We start from the raw sequence: 22,140 nt of genomic DNA, 5'->3' as shown, positions 1-22,140 counted from the left end.
TCTACAGTACCACTGGCATGCCGTGCCTTAAGTTGGAACATTGAAATGAGGAGGTAAATCATGAGAAAATGCAAATACGTGATTTGCACAAGATTCTCTGTTTGTGTTTGTTCTTGTAAGGTTTTTCTCCAAGACAAATGGGATCACCAGGGATTCATTTAAACACTGTCCATGGCATACTGTTACCGTGTTTCTCTGATTTTACACTTACATTAATCAGTTTTTGAGATTTGTGTGAAATATTATTATTATTATATAAAACTATTAGAAAAAAAAGATGTAGCCTTATTAGTGAGGAGAGAAATAAACATTCACTGTTCAGTTCATCTCCAAAAATGTTTTGTTTTCTTTTTTTACACATATTTTTGTTGTCCTTGCATGTTACATATGTTTATTTAGAAACATTTTCTTCAAACAGGCATTTACTGTGAGATTTACATATTTCTATTAAAGAAAATAAAATTTACTAACAAGTAACAGAGATAAACACAGAGACAAGAAAAGGTACATGGAACCATCCAATCCCAACCTCAAATAAACACGACTACCCCTCCCTCCCCAGACTGCATTGCTGATCATTTTAGTTGTTTTATTTATCACGGTAAGAAACTAAAGGCTGCCAGATATTCTCAAAGTAACCCAACCAATGTTTGAGAGAAGGCACCTTGTTTTCCAGTAGGGAAGGACATGTTTTTTTCACAGTTATAACACCATATGCTAGAAGGCACCATTGTGCTAAATTGAGTTTAAAAGCTCTTCAGATACTTCCAGAATGATCAGAACTGGGTCCGTTACCACCTGAACTTTCAGTATCACGAAAAGGAAACAGAATATGTCACACCAGTACACTTGTCGTTCAAGACAACAGGTCTAACTGCGTGAAAGGGTAGCTTCAGTGAATTCACATTTATCACACAGGGGTGAGGTATGTGCAACCTAATCTTGCAGTAATGTAACCTTTGTAACCTTTGATTTTAAAATGCATAATGCGATGCCGTATTAATATAGCACTCATGAGTATATTCTCAGCACTTTTTCCACACAGTCAGAGGTACCAAGGTCCCAAGTTGTCTTTACCATTTTTGTTTATACTACCCACTTTGAGAAGCCACATAAATTGTAGTGTCTCGTAGAGCTGGGAGATTATGAAACGTGAATTATCAAAAGTTTTAATACGGCTCTCTAGCATCTCCAGGTCAGCCCTCTCAAAGTTAAGAAAGTTTTTTGACATAGTCCATAACCTGCTGTTATGCAATCAGAATTCTTATATTATTTAATATTTAATTTAAAAATCATTCGGTCTGTCAAGTATTGTCCTGGGAATACCAGCCAAATATGGCGGTGGCATTAGGACAATAGATGAAAGAGTGATTGGACAACTGGCATCACTTAAAAGCAAACTCTGCACACACAAAGAATAAATTCACAAATAAGTTTAAAATATAAGAATTTATTAAGAAAAACAATTCAACTCTAAGTTAAACATATTTTAGTCAACTCTTTACTAGACTTGAACAATTTCAGTAAAACTACCAAGCAAAATGTAGGAATAAAGAACTATTTAAGAACAATAATTGGCATGCCTTCAAACAACCAATCACAATGCAAAACCAGAACAGTAGATAAAACATTATTTAATCAAATAATATTTTAAAGAAAGTTTGGCTGAATAAAGAAAACAACCTTCCGGAATTAATTCTCAGTGTTGTTTAATCAGCTGTCCTTTTTTAGTAAAATAATATTTAGGGAAATATTATTTGGATTGGGAATCAAAACCTTTCTGGATGAGTGATTCTTAATGGTGCTTAATTTGCCATCAGATGAGGTAATTGACTCTCATAAGATGGCTACGAGTTGGATATAAATAATTGACCTGCCTGATGCTAGCATTAGCCATTAGCGATTGTAGCTAACAAAGAAAAGCTTTCAACTTGTTCACCACTTCTTTAATGTCAAACAGGTACAGTGAAATTGAGTTTTGACGAAAATTCAGAATGAAAGACTCACCTTCACCGCCTCCACCTTCCAATGACTCTCTGTGCATCTCCCGGCCTTCCAATCAGCATCCTGTCCATCTGATTCAACCATCCAATCACCTTCCAACGCCTTGCTTTTAAAGGAGCTTCTACCGTGTTCATCTTCGCTTGTCAGCTGAGCTCATCCCTCCTCCACCCCACCTCCATCATCTTCCTTCACATCTACTCCTGGCTTCCTCGCTCCCTGGCCGCCAATCCACCACCAGTGTCGGATCAGGGGGCAGACATATTTAAATCTAAGCCTTACAAATGATCATCTTAGCTCATGTCATTCTCAGCATTCATGTCTTCCTCCCAGGTCCGAGCGCCAAAGAAATAACCATGTAATTTCTCATCATTAAAACTTTTCTAATTGCCATCCCTCTCTTTGTGAGTCTTTTCAGATTGAAATACCATTAATACAAAGATTAAGATGCACATGAGTGCTAGCGGCAAGTTATGGATGATCTGTGTTTAAAACCACCCATCGAATAAAGTTTGTATCAACTTCAAAACACAACACAGAACAAATATCTAGCCTCATTAGCTGAGCAAAAGCCTGCTATCACTTAGCAAGCTATTGCTTAGCTTTCGTACCAAAAACAAAACAAAAAAATCATGAAAGAAACAATATTTTGTCCACCTCTTACATGAACCATTCTGAAGAAGGCAGAAGGAAGGTCCAATGGGCGTTGGTTTTGTGGTGGACTTTCCCCAATTCAGCCACATGGTGATAGTGGCATCCATTAGGGTCTGCAAAGACGTGCCATCATGACTAGATGTATAATTTACATAGGCAGAAAGCCAGCAGCTGACCAAACCTTTTATATATCTCACTGCTAAATCCATCAGGGCTTGGGTTTCTACCATTATGTAGTGACTTAAAAGTTATGAATTTGTCACATGTAATGTTAGCATGTAAGGCCTTGCCTTCCTCTTCACTTAATGAGGGGAGTTCACATCCATCTAGAAATTGACAGAAATACTTTAATAACCTCAAAGAGACATTAAATATTGTCGTAACTCAAACTATCCAGAGAGTTGTAGTTCTGGGAGCAGGTTTTTAGGGGTATGCATTACAGCAGATCTGTCTGGTCTTTATGTTTTAATAATAAATTTGGTTTTGAATTTTGATTAATTTGGGTTGATGTTATTTTTGGTTTTGTGTCTTACTGTGTACTGTATATAGTTTACTCTTTTGCTTTGTGATTGTTATTAGTTTAGGTTCTTATTTCAGTGTTGGTCTTTAGCTTTTTGGTGTAGTAACATCACTTTTTGTCCTGTTTAGAACTCTGCATGTGCATTCCTGTGTTTAGTCATTTTCCCGCAGTTCAGCTCCTCACTCAGCTGTTGTTTCTGTTAATTGTACTCACCTGGTTCCCATGTCACTGACCTCCCCAGTGGTGAATAGGCAGTCAGTTTCCTTCATTCCTCGTCAGATTCTTGTCATATGCCATGCCTTTTTTTTCTTGTACTCGTGTTGCCTTGACTGTTTACGGTCAATCTTAGTTCCCCTTGTGTGTCATCTGTATTTATTTGTTCTTTTCCAATAAATGAAATCATGAACTTCATTAGATTTTAATCAGTTGTTGCATCACATTCTTATAAAGAGGGTGTCCAAGGTTCTCTATTATGTTCTTAATTTTATAACGTATCCTTCTTTGCTCAGTCATGAGTCTAGAGGCCCCAGAGCAGTCCCCATACGAGAGCCAGCAGTGCTTACCTAACTCTTTTAAATCATTGGGTCTGATGCTTAATGAGACAGCCCTCTCCAAAACAAACATATAGAAAATATGCTGCTTCTTGCTGCAGACACAATGAATGCTGTAAACAGATATCTGAGATCATAACATGCTGAACACTTATGTTTTGTGTCTCTTTTTTAAAAATGTTTTCACAATTTCAGTACATGGGTTATTTTTCTGTAAATAATACATGTACTGAGTTACTGTGCTAGTGTAATGAAAATATTATATATCAAATACTGAAACAGAGGACACCTACAATGATAAATAGAATCTTCTTTTTTCAGTATGCTATCAAATCCAGTCCAGATATATTCTTTATGCTGAAAAAAAAAAAAAAACTTACAAATAGAGCTGTGTAGAGTATTCAAGAATTGTTCTCAATTACCAGTAGAATTACTTCTTAATATTTTTACACCAGTAGAAGTAAAAATGTCTGTAATAGGCGCAAAGACAAAAATGTAGAAATGTTACCATGTCAGTTTGCATAGTGGCGCAGTTCGTAGCACCGTTGTCTTGCAGGAAGAAGGTTTTGGATTCGACTCCCAGCAAGGGGTTTTTCTGCATTAGGTTTGCATGTTCTCATGCGTGGGTTCTCACCAGGTACTCTGGCTTCCTTCCACAATTGGTTTCTCTAAATTGCCCTTCGGCGCAAATTAATGTGTGTGTGGTTGTTTGTCCTGTGTTGCCCTGCGATGGACTGGCAACCTGTGCAGGGTGTACCCCGTCTCCTGCCCACAGACTGCTGGAGATACGCCCCATTTTTCTTGTGACCTATTATGGAAGAAGTGGTATGACAGACTGTAACCATGTCTGATTTATGATTTTTTAAATGATGTAATCACACAGAAACATATAATATCTGGTATTTTCAAACTATTAAAAAAAAATGATGGAAACTCAATAACATCTCTACAAAATAACAAGTTAAAGCATAATAAACACTAATTTCCAAATCTCACTGCATCACAACATAGAGATTTTGAAATCAATACCTGCAGCAGGTAACGTATGTTAGAAGTGTACAAACTACATCCAGTTCCCACTTGTCTTCTAACTGAGAAAGCAGATTAACAGCAATAATAGGACAAGGGAGTTTGTGTACATGCAAGAGGTCTCACTTTACCATAAATTATGTGGCTGGGTGTCTATGTACGGTGGCCGGGGGGTGCAAAACACTTTTACAAGTACCGAAACAAATTTACATTTCAGAAAACACTTTTACATTTCAGAAAACACTTTTACATTTCAGAAAATCAACCGGAAAGGGAATGTACCAACGCCGAGGCTGACCCGGAAGTCAGCCTCAGGGGCTGCATCTTTCGAAGGCCGTATTTGTAGGCCGATTACGTTACAGCGCGGCAACGAAGGCTGTCCCAATTCATGAATCATTCCGAGCAAATGCTGCCGACAAATGTGTCCTTATTTTGCCCGATTTGAAGGATGGGTCGTGAGTATCCTTCGCGGCCCATCATTTCCCATCATTCATTGCGGGTCGAAGCGGATTGGTCAAGCAGGGGAAGCCATGGCGGACCATAGCAACAAAGCTGTGAGTAAATTGTGGAAAATTACACTTTCTGTGACACAAATTAACTTCTACAATGTTTTTAGTGCGGGAATATAACTATGTAGACGTGAAATATCTGCTTGATTTATCTAGACATCGCTTAATTTCAAATGTGCTCCGACGTGTTCGGAGTTTTCCGTTCCCACCGTAGTAACCGGCTCGCCTCGCCAGCCCTACCGGCGGTGAGGTGAGCTAGCCCGGTAGAGATCTGACCGGACTATCGGCACTAAGCTCCCGCTGGCAGTCATCACAGTGAACGTTTAACACAAGTGATTTCTAACAGTTTATGTTATTATTTTAATTGTTACTGAAAATCAATTTAACATTTCAGGTGATATTAAGGTTAACCAGAATAAATGGACAGTTTTATGTAATCCAACTGTATCGCTGGAGAGTGTGATTGAGAATAAATAAGCTTTTCAATATTAATTTTTAATGAAGAAATGTGCTATATGTTTTAAAAGTTTATTTATAATTCAGTTAGCATTATAATTTCTGATTCCAGGTAAACCCGACGAGGAATACACCTCCAAATGTAAGTGAATCTCAGTAAAGAAGTGAAAAGTTTGAAAGAGCTTGTTTTAGACATTTGCATAGAAATATTTTTAATATTTTCTTCAAATTAAGACAAATGTAAAATTAAAAAAGGCTTTATTTTTGCTCTGATATTAAGCAAGATGTTTTTTTTTTGGTATTTTCATATTTTTTTTAGGTACAAAGAAGCAGACGGGCCAGTTTATGAAGCTCAGGGGTGAGAACCACCACCTTTTTACTGGAGCTAAAAACTCAGCCACCGTGGCTTGGAGGTACAATAACAACATTATTTGCAGTCAGTTTCTGTCCAGTTTCAATAACTCCTATCTTTCTAACTTTCATAAATATCCATCCAGGGATTAACATACTTCTTTCAGTTTAGGACAATTCTGGAGAAGATAGACCAACAGGGGAAGGTCACCCCCTTTGCAGGACAAAACAAAGTGGGACAATTAAAAAAAAAAAAGAATATAAAGTATGTTCAGAAGTTCTCATGTCACACACAAATAAAAAAAATATTTCTAAAAGTCTTGTTGGTTTCTCTGTTTAGTCAACTCTTTTTTTTATTCCATCCAACTTTAGGATTGTAAGTATCCAGGGTCAGGAGGGGGAGTCAGTGAAAAGCCCACTGCTGCTACTTGGCCCTGGTTTGTCCTTATGGATGAGGTGTTGGGACAGAGGTCTTCCACAACACCTCCTGTCCTAATTGCCTCCATCCCTGAGGACACTCCGGGCCAAGCGGAGCGGTGGGCAACCAGATGGAGAAGGAAGACAGTGAGCCAGCAGGAAGGGGTCAGAAAAGAAAGAGGGACAGAGATGATGGAGTCGATCAGGGAGGACATGAGGCTACAGAGAATGGACAGACTGTTTTCCAAAGAATGGCACCAAAATAAGGTGCTATAAAAGAAATAAATAAATGTGTTTTGTTCAGATTGTTTCTTAAAGTTTTACGGTGTTCTAATAAATTTCAAAATTGTTTTTGTCACTAGTTATTTCCATTTGATCTAACAATACATCAACTTCATTTAGAGTTATAAACAGAATTTATTATGAAAAATACAAACAGCATTTTAAACAGAATGGGGGAAGAAAACATTCAAACAGATCAAGATTACAAGACAAAAGGCATAAAATAAAACTATGTACAAGTATTTACAATGGAGACAGCAGGATCAACCTCGGTGACCGGTTCCTGGAAAAACCTCTTCAACAGAACAAAGAGGCAGATGTCTTTCTGAACAGAAAGTCTCTGGCGGTGTGGCTAAATCTTTCACAAGGTCAGAGACTTGGATGGGATGCTGCAACTGAGACCTGTGGTTTGTCTTTCTGGATGGTGAGCGAAGCATCACACAGGCAGTCTGCAGATGTTTGTGATACCTCTTTCCGCTGTCCACGTCATCGTCCATCAAGTGGGTTTAAAGGGCTGGCTGAATTGACGGCTGCCACATCACTAAGAGGTAATCGGAAAAATGCAGAATTAGAAGACAGTGCTCACAAAATATTACATTTAGTTATACCCCTCAAACATTAATCACATCTATAATATTATACTTGGCTGACACAGTAGTCATGTTCTGGTGGTACCTCCTCCAGGGCAGACACCTCAGCTGAAAGCTGGTCCTGCCAGAGAGCAACGCTGACTGTCTCAGTCCAAACCTCACCCTCATCCTCTTCTACAGCCTCCTCTGGGTCATCCTCTGGGGCCATGACATCCCCAGCACCAAGGCTGATGTTGTGGAGGATGGCGCATGCTGTTATGACCTGAAAACAATTTAAAAGAGGGTGCATATATGTGTATATGTATATATTATGTATAATGTATATATAAAATGGATCTAGGTCAAAACTTACGTAAGGTACAAAGGTGTCATGCACCTCCAGCGCTTGCAGGAAGATGGCCCTGAATCTGGTTTTCATCATTCCAAAAACAGGCTCTATTATAGAGCCTGTTTTTGGAATGATGGCTGTTAAAGCGCTGGGCTCCCACACCTTGTCTTGTCCTCTTGTAGGGAGTGATGAGGGGGAGTGGATATTGGAGGCATGGGTACCCTCCATCAGCAAGGATAAAATGCCCTGGAGGAGGATAAACTGTACAGTGGGCTGTGGCGGAGCACCCTAGAGTCATGCACTGACCCAGGCTAGCCCACATACGTGTCAATAAAATGGCTCTCAGAAACTGCTTGCAGGATTATGGAAGGGAAGAGTTTCCTGTTCCTGTAGCACTGACCATCAGGGCTGCTTGGACACCTGAAGTGGATATGGCAGCCGTCAATTGCACCCACAGCTTTAAGAAAAACTCTGGCGTGCTAGCCCTGCAAACTCACGGGACACTGCCTTAAGTCCTCAGGGGTCTTTAGAAGGTAGATGACCTGGTGACGAATAGCCACGATCTCCTCTGTAACTCTGTGGACGATGCGATGGACAGTAGAGCGAGGCATCCCAAACACTCTGCAGACCACTCTGTAGGATGTGCCACTTGCCACCAAGAAAAGAAAAACCAAGGTCTCAATAGTAGCACCCATCCATGTCGTCTATCCTGGTGCAAAAGATTAAGTAGCACTGCCAGAGACTCCCTGCTCAGCTGAAAATCAGGCCTGGTGTCCTCCTGGTTGAAGAAGCGTTTCAGGACTGGGACACTCAGGTTGATCCTGCAGTAAAGAGGTCTGGTCTAGAAAAGGGAAGAATGGAGATGGAAAAACACATTATTTTTAAGGCATGCTTCTGGATATTTTAAGTGATCAAAGCAAGTAGATACTAATACACCAAAAACACTGCATTATTATATAATTATCTAAGAACAGCCAGAGGGGATCAAATACTTTATAATTCCCATCTATCTTAAAATTTAAAGTTGTTGTTTATAATATATATATATATATATATATATATATAAAATATGTCGACATACATTAGCCATAAAGTTTCTATCTCTTTGTTTATTGGCTAATTAAATCAAACATCTTTTTTACCTGAACATGATTGTCTCTGGATTGTACCTGGAATCAGAAATTATAATGCTAACAGAATTATAAATAAACTTTTAAAACATATAGCACATTTCTTCATTAAAAATTAATATTGAAAAGCTTATTCATTCTCAATCACACTGTCCAGCGATACAGTTGGATTACATAAAACTGTCCATTTATTCTGGTTAACCTTAATATCACCTGAAATGTTAAATCGATTTTCAGTAACAATTAAAATAATAACATAAACTGTTAGAAATCACTTGTGTTAAACGTTCACTGTGATGACTGCCAGCGGGAGCTTAGTGCCGATAGTCCGGTCAGATCTCTACCGGGCTAGCTCGCCTCACCGTCGGTAGGGCTGGCGAGGCGAGCCGGTTACTATGGTGGGAACGGAAAACTCCGAACACGTCGGAGCACATTTGAAATTAAGCGATGCCTAGATAAATCAAGCAGATATTTCACGTCTACATAGTTATATTCCCGCACTAAAAACATTGTAGAAGTTAATTTGTGTCACAGAAAGTGTAATTTTCCACAATTTACTCACAGCTTTGTTGCTATGGTCCGCCATGGCTTCCCCTGCTTGACCAATCCGCTTCGACCCGCAATGAATGATGGGAAATGATGGGCCGCGAAGGATACTCACAACGCATCCTTCAAATCGGGCAAAATAAGGACATATTTGTCGGCAGCATTTGCTCGGAATGATTCATGAATTGGGACAGCCTTTGTCGCCGCGCTGTAACGTAATCGGCCTACAAATACGGCCTTCGAAGCAGCGCCGTAGAAAGAGAGAGTTACGACACTCCCATTGACTTCTATAGAAAGAATGGAATGCGGAAGTCACGTGGTTCATGGAGCTGCTAATAGTTCCAAACACCAGCAGCTCCAGCATTGAACGTAGTTCATTCTCGGTGCTTCGTAAGGATTTTTTACGGTAAGTTGATGAAAATACAACATTATATTGATATTGTGAGGCTTTAGTTGACTGTTCTGTATCGCAGTTTAGCAATAATATTTTATATCGCCAGGTTTAGTTAATTAAGCATGTTAACTCGCTTGCTGTATTTTAACTGCAGCTAGCTCATTGTAAGCATGGCGGGTTTTAGACGGGTTTATCTCATTGTGTCTGATTCAGCATTTTAAAATGTCCATTACAGCTTACATTCTTAACGTTGATAATTTTCTAATTTTTATTGTAATTCCAACTACTGAACTAGCACATCTTGAAAAATACTGTGATATTGACATGGTTAATTTAGTTAAAGTTATAGATTGTTTGTCAACGACGGCCACATAAATAGGGACATTATCATTAAACGTGATTGTGAAGATGAGTCATTTTTTATTATTCTTTTCCAGGTAAACCACACGAAAATGGCTTAAGTGAACTGCTGAACCTTTTTGCATACAAAGCACCACAAAGGTAACAAAATTTCTGTCCTTAAAAATAATAAGAGCTGAATCAAGATGTCTGAACAAAATGATTTTAACATTTTAAGACCTTCACAAAGTTGGTATTTACAGTCATGGATGAAGTTGAAGTAGATATTAGAATCTATCTCAAGACAGAAAAATAAATTAAGAATTATTACTGGAACATATCAGCATCAATACACAGTAGAACGGTAACAAAAAATACCTTTAACAATCAAAGGTCCGTGGTAACAGTCAACGTGTTTGCTTAGGGCTTGTTTGTTGGGGTGCAAGATGAGGTTTGACATTTTTTTTTCTTTGTGTTTTTCGCCTGGCTTTTACTTCCAAGATGTCCAGCATTGGCCAGAATTTTTTTTCTTTCATTAAAGATATGTCTTGCTGCTATTCTTAGTCTCAGCCTGATGAATCTGGTGGTTATTTTTCTTTGCACTTCGTGACATGAAGGAAGCATGCTTTCTAATAGATTTGCTTCTCTCTCTAGAGTATCCATGGCATTTGGGAGCTCCATGACAGATTTATTGGACCTTGTTCTGAAAAGCTTTTCAACTTTCTGGACCAGACTGAAGGCTTCATGTGATGGCCGACACAGCACCCCTGGTTTGAATTCCTTCAGTATCCATAGGGTACTGTGCTCTCCTTCCAAAGTGTCATCATTTTGCTTAATTGAACTTGAGCATCCATCACAGATGTTGGAATGTTTGATGACTTTATTCACAATGTATCCTGTAAGATGGTACAGAATACATGTTTCGCTGTTGGTGAGGTCAGGAGTATCTGTGTCTCCAATCAGCTGCTCCACACGAAGGCCAGGACTGGGAAATGTCTCCTTAATGTCCAGGAACTCTGCCAGAAGACTGCCGCCATCCTCCTGATAGCTTTCTGATTTTACAGTTGTAAGAAACTGCCCAACTGAGATTGATCTCAGTGCCTGGTGAAACTTGACTGGTGTTGGGACTGGATTCCTTTACCTTATGCAGCTGAACGAGCTTTCAAGGCAGTCCTGAGTAAACCTGCTTGTCAACACAAACGTGTCCATGGTCAAGCATGTCTTTCTGAATACCTAAAATTGTAGATGTTGCCATCACAATTCCTTTTTGCACTGGTTTCCAGCTTCCTGTAGGACCTATTCTAAGTCCACTGAAGAGTGCTAACATGTCTTGGAGGAATTTAATAGCTTTGTTGTACTCTTCCATCTTGTGCCTGCTGAGTCCCATCACAGGGTGACGAGAGGACATTAGACCAGGCTCTTGTCAGATTATAGGTGGGTCGCTGCTCCTGCTCCACCATGTATTTCAGACCTGCACTTGCTGACTTCCTAAACACATTCAATGCAGGCCCCAACTTCATTTTGTCAAAATGACTGGGCTGAACGGTTTTTTGTGAAAGATTTGGAGCATTTGTTCCTGAAAATCTACCAAATCTTTCAAAGGACCCAGTGAAACCTCATTGTGTGGCAGACTCTCTTTTTGTACAATTTCTGGTGGAATTGTGAAGGTCTGACCACTAACCAGGGCACTCTTCAAATTCTTCACCAGATGAGGGACATCTGGCATGAAGTACAGCCTTTTGTCTGGTCTTACTGGGTGTTGGACAAATGTTTTCTTGTGGCCCACTCCAAAAGCCCGCCACATCGCTCGGTTAGCACTGCCCATGTCAGTGGTGATATTTACCACAACAAGACCTATGGAAGCTGCTCTCTCAATGATGTCTAGGATGACTGGCTTGTAATTAGCTCCATTAGTGGAATTGCCACTAAAATGGTACCCCACAACTTGCTTCCATCTTGTTGTACTTCCGCCAACATAAAAACACATGCATGTGTTGCAGCTCCTGTGTGACCAGGCAGCGTCAGATCCCCAAACAGCTTCCCTGTTCCTAGGTGCAGCTCCACACTAGGGGTGATTGCCATTTCATCTAGAGTAAGTATACATTCTCTTTCCATCTCTGTTAAACTGTCAACCTTTAGTTGGAGCATGTTGAAAACGTCTCCTAGCACACCTGGTTCCAGCTTAATGTGTTGCAATCTTCTTTGCTGGGTTCTGATGTCAGGGAGAGGGAGACTCATGTCCTGAAGAAGCCTGTAGCATGTTGAGCCCACAGAAAAGCGAAGTTGTATGGCTTTTTTTAATGTGTTTTTGCTCCATCTAATGCCTCTCTTACTCTTCATACCAATAGCTTTCATTTGATCTTTTGTGAAAATGCTGCCAAAGTTCTTTTCCATTGTTAATTTTTTCTTTCGTAAGACTGCATAAATTTTCTTCTGTCTGTGAAGTTCTCTTTCTATTGTTCTTATGTGAATTTTTTGGTTTTCTAATTCCTCCCTCAGCTTTTTCACCTCGGTTTCCTGATTGTATTCCCTGTTGATGCATACGTCTTGCCCTGTTGACCCTGGCGCATCAGTTCCTGGCATGTCCCTGTTCTCTGAGGCTACAATTTCATCTTCTTTTTCCTCTTCACTTTCCCTCATCTCACTTGCCTCATTTCTGTTTCTTCCTTCCTTCATCTCTGAAATTATAATGGCACTGTTAGCATAAAGATTAGGTAAAAAATTTGAATCGTATTTAACACGGTTCGTACCAAAGTTTACTTTAGAACTATATGTGTGATCACTAGTCAGTGGATCAACATGCAGTGGAAGTTCTGCTGGACTTCTCATTGCAGGATCCTTCCTCCTCTTTGGTTCTGGGCGATGAAGAAAAAGGGTTTGAACGGCATCAGCCCTCAGTCTCACTTGGCCTGACTGTGCCCTCAAAAACTGTCCTTTTTCAAAGTGTGCCTGTAAAGTGATTTATTTATTTATTTTCTTGCACATTTCATTAGGCCCTTGTGCATTTTCCAGTGCAGTGTGCAGATCGAACTTACAGCACATAGTTTCCTGTTGTTGTGACCTCTGGTGATGGTGAGGTTGCTTCTACTGACTTGAACCAACCATTTTTTCCTTCTTTCGGGATCTTTTGGGAAGCCATACATATGGATTCCTTTCTCTGACCGATTGGTGCATCCAAATGCAGCACACCCAACCATGGTAGCCTGCTGAACCTACAGAGGAACACATTTACTTTTTTTTGCCTTCTAGCTATGATATTGATTGTTTCTGTATTGTTTTCAGGGAGGTCAGCAGATGTGGTGACTGACTTCAAAAGGAGCTGGTGCCAATGATGCCATGGAGGATGAACCCTCATTCGGACTTGGGCACATTTCTGCCTTGTCCAGATTTGATCAGATACAGTTTATTGGTGCAGATGTAATTAATAAACTGTTTAAATGGTAGTGCAAGTACTTATTTATTAAAGCTAGTTTTGCATTTTACATATCTTACAATAAATTGTTTGGTCATTTATTTTTGCACAATTCAGTTGTTTTGTCATCTAATACAATTTTAACTACATTTTGAATTAAATGAACATTTTAGTCAATGAATTACAATTTTACAACAGTTGTCAGACTACAGTCACAATCAACTCTGTTATAGATACAAGTACTCAGTTCACATGACAGCAAAAAAATAGTATAATTATGTCTTCTACAAAAATTAAGAATTCATCCCAGGTCTTCAGTCATATTTTCATACAGTTACATATTTTCCTCATTCATTTAAAAAATTTTAAATAAAATTTTAATTCTGCTCATTTTCCACTGGTAATATTTTAAAAATTTTTTTTAATACATAGGCAATAGATCTTTCCACATAGTATAGGATGTAGATCCGAAGGTAAGTTTGATCAGAGCTCTTAACTGCTGGCACAGAATACAGTTATAGCATCCTTGCTAGCATGTGCTAGCATGCGGAGGAGATCAGAAAGAGCATTTATATTAGGTATTGTTACTTCGGTTTGGATTTTCAAATTATGATTTAGTAGCCAGTAATCAGTTCATTATTATTTAATTACCGAAAGTGAAAAAATTCGCTTTTTGCGTTATGTCGCGCCTGAAGCCGTTCAACCTGACTGACACCGCTGAGATGTTTGGAACTATTGAGTGCTACATGAACCACGTGACCGCCTATCGGCGAGTTCAGAGTGTCGTAACTCTTTTTCTATGACGCTGCTTCGAAGGATGCTGCCCCTGAGGCTGACTTCCGGGTCAGCCTCGGCGTTGGTACATTCCCTTTCCAGTTGATTTTCTGAAACGTAAAAGTGTTTTCTGAAATGTAAATTTGTTTTCTGAAATGTAAAAGTGTTTTCTGAAATGTACATTTGTTTTCTGAAATGTACATTTGTTTTGCATCTTGTTAAATTGTTTTCTGAAATGTAAATTTGTTTCGGTACTTGTAAAAGTGTTTTGCACCCCCGGCCACCGTATCTATGCATTAAAATCTTTGTTCTTTACTTAATGAAGTAACAAGACATAGGTAGAGTAGCTTCATAGTGTATTCAAGTGAGAGTAGCATCACTTCAAAAAAATATTTCTGAAGTAAAATGGTAAATGGCCCGTACTTGTATAGCGCTTTATCTAGTCAGAGGGCTCCTAAGCACTTTACACTACAATCATACATCCACCCAGTCATCCACACATTCACGCACTGACAGTGGTGAGCTACATTGTAGCCACAGCTGCCCTGCGGCAGATTGAAAGAAATGAGGCTGTTATACACCCACCTTGCCTCCATCAGTAGGCAAGGTGGGTGAAGTGTCCTGCCCAAGAACACGACTGAGATGATGGAGTGAGGGATTGGACCAAGGAGCACAGGTCAGGTAGAACGTTAAGTTAAGTAAAACAGGGTTAGGTTATAAAACAATATCCCAAGCTTTGAACATCTTTTAGAGACATGGCCAGCCATCTAAACTGACAGGCCTTGCAAAGAGAGAATTAAACAAAAAACAATCAAGAGGCCCATGGTAACTGGAAGAGCTACAGAGATCCACAGGGCAGATCGAAAAATCTGCTCTTCACTGAGAGCTAAGTGTACTGTCAAATTCCTTGTTTGTGTGCACAAACTTGGCAATATAGCTGATTCTGTTTCTGATTCAGATTCCTAACTTTTAGTTAAGCATGTCACAGATCTGCCCTTCAACAAGTGGCAGGAAAAAAGCCATTGTTCAAAGAAAACCATAAGAAGTCCTGTTCCAGTTCGCCACAAGCCATGTACAGGACACAAAAAACCTGGGAAGAAGGTGTTCTGGTTAAAAAAAAGGGCACATTTTTATTTTATGGCCTTGTGCAAATCAAAATGTGTGGAGAAAAGCTAGCATTGCTTATAACAGTGAAAACTCCATTCCCATGGTGAAACGTGGTGGAGGCAATACCATGATGTGGGGATAGTTTTCCTTGAGGAGATGGATGGAGTTAAATGCAGTACTGGAAGAAAACCTGCTAGAGGCTGCAAAAGACTTAAGACCGGGTTTATCCCCAGCAGAACAGCAACCCTAAACTTCCAACCAGAGCTGCAATTGTTTAGATCATAGCATGTTATTGTAATAGCCCAGTTAAAGTTTTGACCTGTATCAAATCGAGAATCTGTGGGAAAGCTTGAAAATGACTGTTCATGGATGCTCTCCACCTAATCTGGCTGAGCTTCAGCTATTTTGCAAATAAAGACAGGCAGAAATGTCAAACGACCTGCAACTACAGGTCCTTCTCAAAATATTAGCATATTGTGATAAAGTTCATTATTTTCCATAATGTCATGATGAAAATTTAACATTCATATATTTTAGATTCATTGCACACTAACTGAAATATTTCAGGTCTTTTATTGTCTTAATACGGATGATTTTGGCATACAGCTCATGAAAACCCAAAATTCCTATCTCACAAAATTAGCATATCATTAAAAGGGTCTCTAAACGAGCTATGAACCTAATCATCTGAATCAACGAGTTAACTCTAAACACCTGCAAAAGATTCCTGAGGCCTTTAAAACTCCCAGCCTGGTTCATCACTCAAAACCCCAATCATGGGTAAGACTGCCGACCTGACTGCTGTCCAGAAGGCCACTATTGACACCCTCAAGCAAGAGGGTAAGACACAGAAAGACATTTCTGAACGAATAGGCTGTTCCCAGAGTGCTGTATCAAGGCACCTCAGTGGGAAGTCTGTGGGAAGGAAAAAGTGTGTCAGAAAACGCTGCACAACGAGAAGAGGTGACCGGACCCTGAGGAAGATTGTGGAGAAGGGCCGATTCCAGACCTTGGGGGACCTGCGGAAGCAGTGGACTGAGTCTGGAGTAGAAAAATCCAGAGCCACCGTGCACAGGCGTGTGCAGGAAATGGGCTACAGGTGCCGCATTCCCCAGGTCAAGCCACTTTTGAACCAGAAACAGCAGCAGAAGCGCCTGACCTGGTCTACAGAGAAGCAGCACTGGACTGTTGCTCAGTGGTCCAAAGTACTTTTTTTGAATGAAAGCAAATTTTGCATGTCATTCGGAAATCAAGGTGCCAGAGTCTGGAGGAAGACTGGGGAGAAGGAAATGCCAAAATGCCAGAAGTCCAGTGTCAAGTACCCACAGTCAGTGATGGTCTGGGGTGCCGTGTCAGCTGCTGGTGTTGGTCCACTGTGTTTTATCAAGAGCAGGGTCAATGCAGCTAGCTATCAGGAGATTTTGGAGCACTTCATGCTTCCATCTGCTGAAAAGCTTTATGGAGATGAAGATTTCATTTTTCAGCACGACCTGGCACCTGCTCACAGTGCCAAAACCACTGGTAAATGGTTTACTGACCATGGTATCACTGTGCTCAATTGGCCTGCCAACTCTCCTGACCTGAACCCCATAGAGAATCTGTGGGATATTGTGAAGAGAACGTTGAGAGACTCAAGACCCAACACTCTGGATGAGCTAAAGGCCGCTATCGAAGCATCCTGGGCCTCCATAAGACCTCAGCAGTGCCACAGGCTGATTGCCTCCATGCCACGCCGCATTGAAGCAGTCATTTCTGCAAAAGGATTCCCGACCAAGTATTGAGTGCATAACTGTACATGATTATTTGAAGGTTGACGTTTTTTGTATTAAAAACATTTTTCTTTTATTGGTCGGATGAAATATGCTAATTTTGTGAGATAGGAATTTTGGGTTTTCATGAGCTGTATGCCAAAATCATCCGTATTAAGACAATAAAAGACCTGAGATATTTCAGTTAGTGTGCAATGAATCTAAAATATATGAATGTTAAATTTTCATCATGACATTATGGAAAATAATAAACTTTATCACAATATGCTAATATTTTGAGAATGACTTGTATAATTACAGCAAATGTGGTTTTACAGTATTACAACAGAGGGGCAGAAAACAAATGGATGACACACTATTCAGTTATTGTTTTTCAATGGCAAAAGAAATTCACAATTATTCTCCCATTTGAACCTTTTTACGAAGTACTTTTGAAAAGTGCTAAAACCTAGTTTTTTAGTAATAAGGTATCATGAGGTTATCTTATGATACACCCTCTAACTCTAAGATGCCTTCAGGAGACGAGTACCTGCTCCATGACTACCCGAAGGAGACAGCTTGATTTGGTAGACAAATATTCATGGAAAACCTGAAGGCCCTGGTCCTACACTGACCAGTCCAGCAGGCATGGAGACGGGCAATCAATGCAAATGAGCTTCCAACAGAACTGGAGCATCCTTCAACTCCCTAACCCTCCCACAAAAATAAAGATTACCACCGCCCTGCTCAGCATAAGCCAGTGTTGGAGACAAATGTGCACACTCAGTTGGATTCTGATTGCTGATCAGTTGTTGGTAGATATGGGGCTACATCCTTACTTGGTTAGCTAGTTGCAGCAAAGCAAAGCAAGAACATTACGCACCTTCTTTTTTAGTGTGACAGTTGGAGCAAACAAAGGTAAGAGTGTTTTTTTCTGGATTTTAATGATTTTATGTCATTTTACTGCAAACATCAATTTATCTACACACATTTTTTAAGAAATTGGAGTATATATTTTAATCTTTTGAAATTAACAATGTAATGATATTAATTTTTATTTATTTATTTATGTATATTAAAGCTCATTCTTATAATGTCTTGATTTATATTGATGTCTTGTGCTGCAACGATGAAAAGCAGCCTGGTTATGTTTTTTTAATAACATGTAATTGTGTGTAATGCATTTTTATGTCTAATAACACCTTCCAGCTATTTCCTTCTTTCAAACATCGAAGATATAGCCAACTATTTCAAGATATCATGGGGGTGCTCTGCACAATTTATTCTGAGGTTAAAGTGGCTCTGAGAGCAGAGATGTGAAGATCATGTGAAGATCCTCTCTCTCGGGGGGGGGGGACTATTTACTGTGTTTTGAACCTATGTTGCTAATTAAAGCACTGGTGTTACACAAAACTTGCAACCAAAGCCATTGGAGAGGTTTCATAAACCACTGTGCAACAATGGCAAATAGAAGGATGTGCCATGACTCGACAGAAAAATGTTGTGGGCAGAGGATGTGGTGTATTTACAGCAATTTGAATGTACTGGTTATTTTTAAAGCTGCTTCTTTGGGTAGGAGTTAGCAGTTTCCTGTACTAGAAGGAGCAAAAAAAACCCAACCTGTTTACATTCATAGCCCAGATGCAAAGTAATGCAAAAAAAACAGTTTGCCTAGGAAAATACAAACCACTCAATCTTCAGCAGAAAAATGAAAGACATGGCTGCCTGTTAATGGGCTACAAAAACAACAGTATGTAGAGAAGTTAAATATGAACCAACAGATGTTGAGACATTTTAAAGAAGTTAAAAGCCAACACATGGATTTCACTGTTTTAAAAAAAACGTTTGTCTAGTTTGACTTCTTAAGCTATAACTGACAACTATGATTGAGACTTATTAGTTTTATGTTAAATGTTTCAGTCAAGAATTATGCAACAAAAAAGTCATAAAAAGTCTGTTTTCTTTTTAAACTTAAAGTAAATACAAATGTAAGCTTCATAGTAATATAACAGCAGCAAGCCTTGAAATCACCTTTAAAAAACAATTGTATATGTCTAATAGCTTCTATAAGATTGTGTCTTAAAACTGACTACTCTATAGACTGAGCAGTAGCAATATATGTTTTCACCGAAATGTAATGTACAATTTGATATGGCATCAGAGGAAGAATTTGTCATATGTTGGGGTTTAGCAGGACCAAAGTGCAATCAGGAGAGTCGGATATATATGGTGAGTAGAAAGATGTTTAATAACTCAGCTGATAACTTGCATGGGTTGAACAACTGGCATGAAACAGGCAAACAGAGTCATGCAGGCAACGGGGCAGAGACACAGACCTTGAGGCAGAGTAAAGGAAGAATGTCGTAATGAACAATAGCAATCAAACCGTATATCTGGAAGCGTGGAGAAAGGTACAGCAAAACAAGTGGGAGTAATCAGTAGACATGGCTGAGACCATTGAAAGGAGAAAGAGCTGAGGTGGGAGAGAGCATAGGCAGGGGCAGAGAGAGGAACACAGAACACTGGAAGGAATTTTACATAAATCTAAATGTAACAAAACACAAAAATGAACCAAGAGCCTAATCTGCAATAAATGAACTAGAATAACAGCTAATAAAGGTCTAGCATTGTCCTGCATTAGGAGGAACCCAGCGCCAACTGGACCAGCATATGGTCTCACAAGGGGTCTGAGGATCTCATCTCGGTACCTAATGGCAGTCAAGCTACCTCTGGCGAGCACAGGGGGGGCCATGCGGCCCTCCAAAGAAATGCCATCCCACACCATTACTGACCCACTGCCAAAGCGGTCATGCTGAAGGACGTTGCAGTCAGCAGATCGCTCTCCACGGTGTCTCCAGATTCTGTCATGTCTGTCACATGTGCTCAGTGTGAACCTGCTTTCGTCTGTGAAGAGCACAGGGTGCCAGTGGTGAATTTGCCAAACCAGGCGTTCTCTGGCAAATGCCAAGCATCCTGCATGGTGTTGGGCTGTGAGCACAACCCCCATTTGAGGACGTCGGGCCCTCATACCATCCTCATGGAGTCGGTTTCTAACCGTTTGTGCAGACACATGCACATTAGTGGCCTGCTGGAGGTCATTTTGCAGGGCTCTATATATATATTATAAAGTGTTGTCCTGTGATGGACTGGCGACCTTTCCAGGGTGTGCCCTCCCTCTTGCCTAATTACTGCTGGAGAAAGGCACCATCTCCCCCACAAGGACAAGTGTGTATAGACAATAGATGGACAGTAGAATGTCTTGTTTTTAAAAAGCGGATTTTGAAACTGAGTCAATGTGACTATAAAATACGGAAGGAACACAGGTTGCCGGATTTAATTTAAAAGATTTGGGAGTTCTCCCAAAATAGGAATCAAAAACACAAAAACTGAAGAATGACCCAGCCGGATTAAGCAGACGTAGAGACACAGATGTAATTTATTCACATTCAACATGAATATTTTCAAGTTTTGACTTTAAATGCAGAATCAATCTCTTTATTTCACATTTGACTATGAGTGTGGTTTTACTGGTTCCTCTGGCTATATTTGTAAACATGAGTTCTGCTCAGTTCTTTTTTTTTTAAGGTTGGAAAGCACCTGCATACATTCCTCCAAAGCATTGATACTTGTCACAGTAACTTCATTCTAAAACTAGGGTTATTCTTGAAAATTATTAAAAACTCTCATTATTGTTAAATGTAGGAAAATTTAGTTGTTTTCTAGTTATACTCACTATTCATCTTAGAGAGCACTTAAGAGGACTTAGTAACGTTTTCAATGCAGTTGTTTAGATATGACGTTTTTGGAGAAACTGCAAGGTTTGACAGAACGGGAAAAATCCTAATTTAAAACAATTTTGAGTTTTTCTGTTTTTTTTCTCCCATCAGAGGAACAATGTGGACCAAACAGATTTTTTTCGTGGTTGGAATTCTGTCCATGTACCAGGTAGAGAAATCCTTCTTTCTCTAATATTTGTACAGCCTGCATTGTGTACTTATAAAAAAAATTAAAAGGACACATTCAAAGTGGGACTAATGACGATACTTTGACATAGAGACTTATTCTGGTATTTTTTTATTTTTTCCTTTGTAGGTTATTTCACAAGGTGAGAGGCTTGACAGCACAGAGAAGACATGAAAAAAAAACTTAAATACTGTAACTCAAGACTAGATTCCTTTTATTCACTCAATAATTGAGTGTATTCATTATTCCAAATAAATTGACACAATCTCTTATTTTATTCAGGTTGACATGCTTGTCAACTAATTTTTTTCTTTTATCTACTGAAGAAATTTATGTTTCTGAGGTGATGGTGGAGAGCAACGTCACACTGACCTCTGCGAGCATCCTGGCAAGTTGGAACTCATCAACAACCCTCACGGTGACGGACGGCAGTACAACCCACACGGTGTCGATAAGTAGCAGTGAGCTGGTTGCAGGTATTCTTTCCGAACAATGCTTTCCCTTTTGAGTTTCTCTAGCATGAAAAAGATTTTGTATTATTATTAAAAACCTAAACATGATTAAACTTTTTTAAATACATTTTTACTTGTTGGACAGTACAGTAAACATGCAAAGGTTTAATGCAGAGATGGCCAATACCAGTCCTCAAGAGCTAGTGTTCTATAGAGTAGTCTGATTTTTGAAGAAAAAGGATCTGTAAATCCCTTAGAGATAGGGTGAGGAGCTCGGCCATTCGGGAGGGGCTCAGAGTAGAGCTGCTGCTCCTCCACATCGAGAGGAGCCAGTTGAGGTGGCTCGGGCATCTATACCGGATGCCTCCTGGACGCCTTCCTCGGGAGGTGTTCCAGGCACATCCCACCGGGAGGAGGCCCAGGGGACGGCCCAGGACACGCTGGAGGGACTATGTCTCTCGGCTGGCCTGGGAACGCCTTGGGCTCCCCCTGGAGGAACTGGAGGAGGTGTCTGGAGAGAGGGACATCTGGGCATCTCTGCTGAGTCTGCTGCCCCCGCGACCCGGTCCCGGATAAGCGGAAGACGA

The 22,140-nt window shown here is 39.9% G+C and overlaps 1 protein-coding gene and 1 long non-coding RNA gene across 2 annotated transcripts in view; both read left to right on the top strand.

Moving 5' to 3' along the window:
- Nucleotides 1–9,539: 9,539 nt before the first annotated feature.
- On the top strand, nt 9,540–11,269 carry LOC124882315. The gene is made up of 3 exons (XR_007041860.1): nt 9,540–9,770; nt 10,196–10,259; nt 10,752–11,269. It is a non-coding gene; the product is annotated as an uncharacterized LOC124882315 (long non-coding RNA).
- A 6,651-nt stretch (nt 11,270–17,920) lies between these two features.
- adgrf3b (adhesion G protein-coupled receptor F3b) overlaps nt 17,921–22,140 on the top strand; it is a 28,936-nt gene continuing 24,716 nt past the window's right edge. The window contains exons 1-4 of the mRNA XM_047388325.1: nt 17,921–18,056; nt 21,026–21,083; nt 21,231–21,243; nt 21,428–21,577. Of these exons, the coding sequence (XP_047244281.1) occupies nt 21,033–21,083; nt 21,231–21,243; nt 21,428–21,577 (214 nt within the window). The 5' untranslated portion in view covers nt 17,921–18,056; nt 21,026–21,032. The remainder of the gene's footprint in view (nt 18,057–21,025; nt 21,084–21,230; nt 21,244–21,427; nt 21,578–22,140) is intronic.

This window comes from Girardinichthys multiradiatus, chromosome 15, assembly GCF_021462225.1.
Source record: "Girardinichthys multiradiatus isolate DD_20200921_A chromosome 15, DD_fGirMul_XY1, whole genome shotgun sequence".
NCBI lineage: Eukaryota > Metazoa > Chordata > Actinopteri > Cyprinodontiformes > Goodeidae > Girardinichthys > Girardinichthys multiradiatus.
This window is presented reverse-complemented; position numbering and strand designations above follow the sequence as displayed.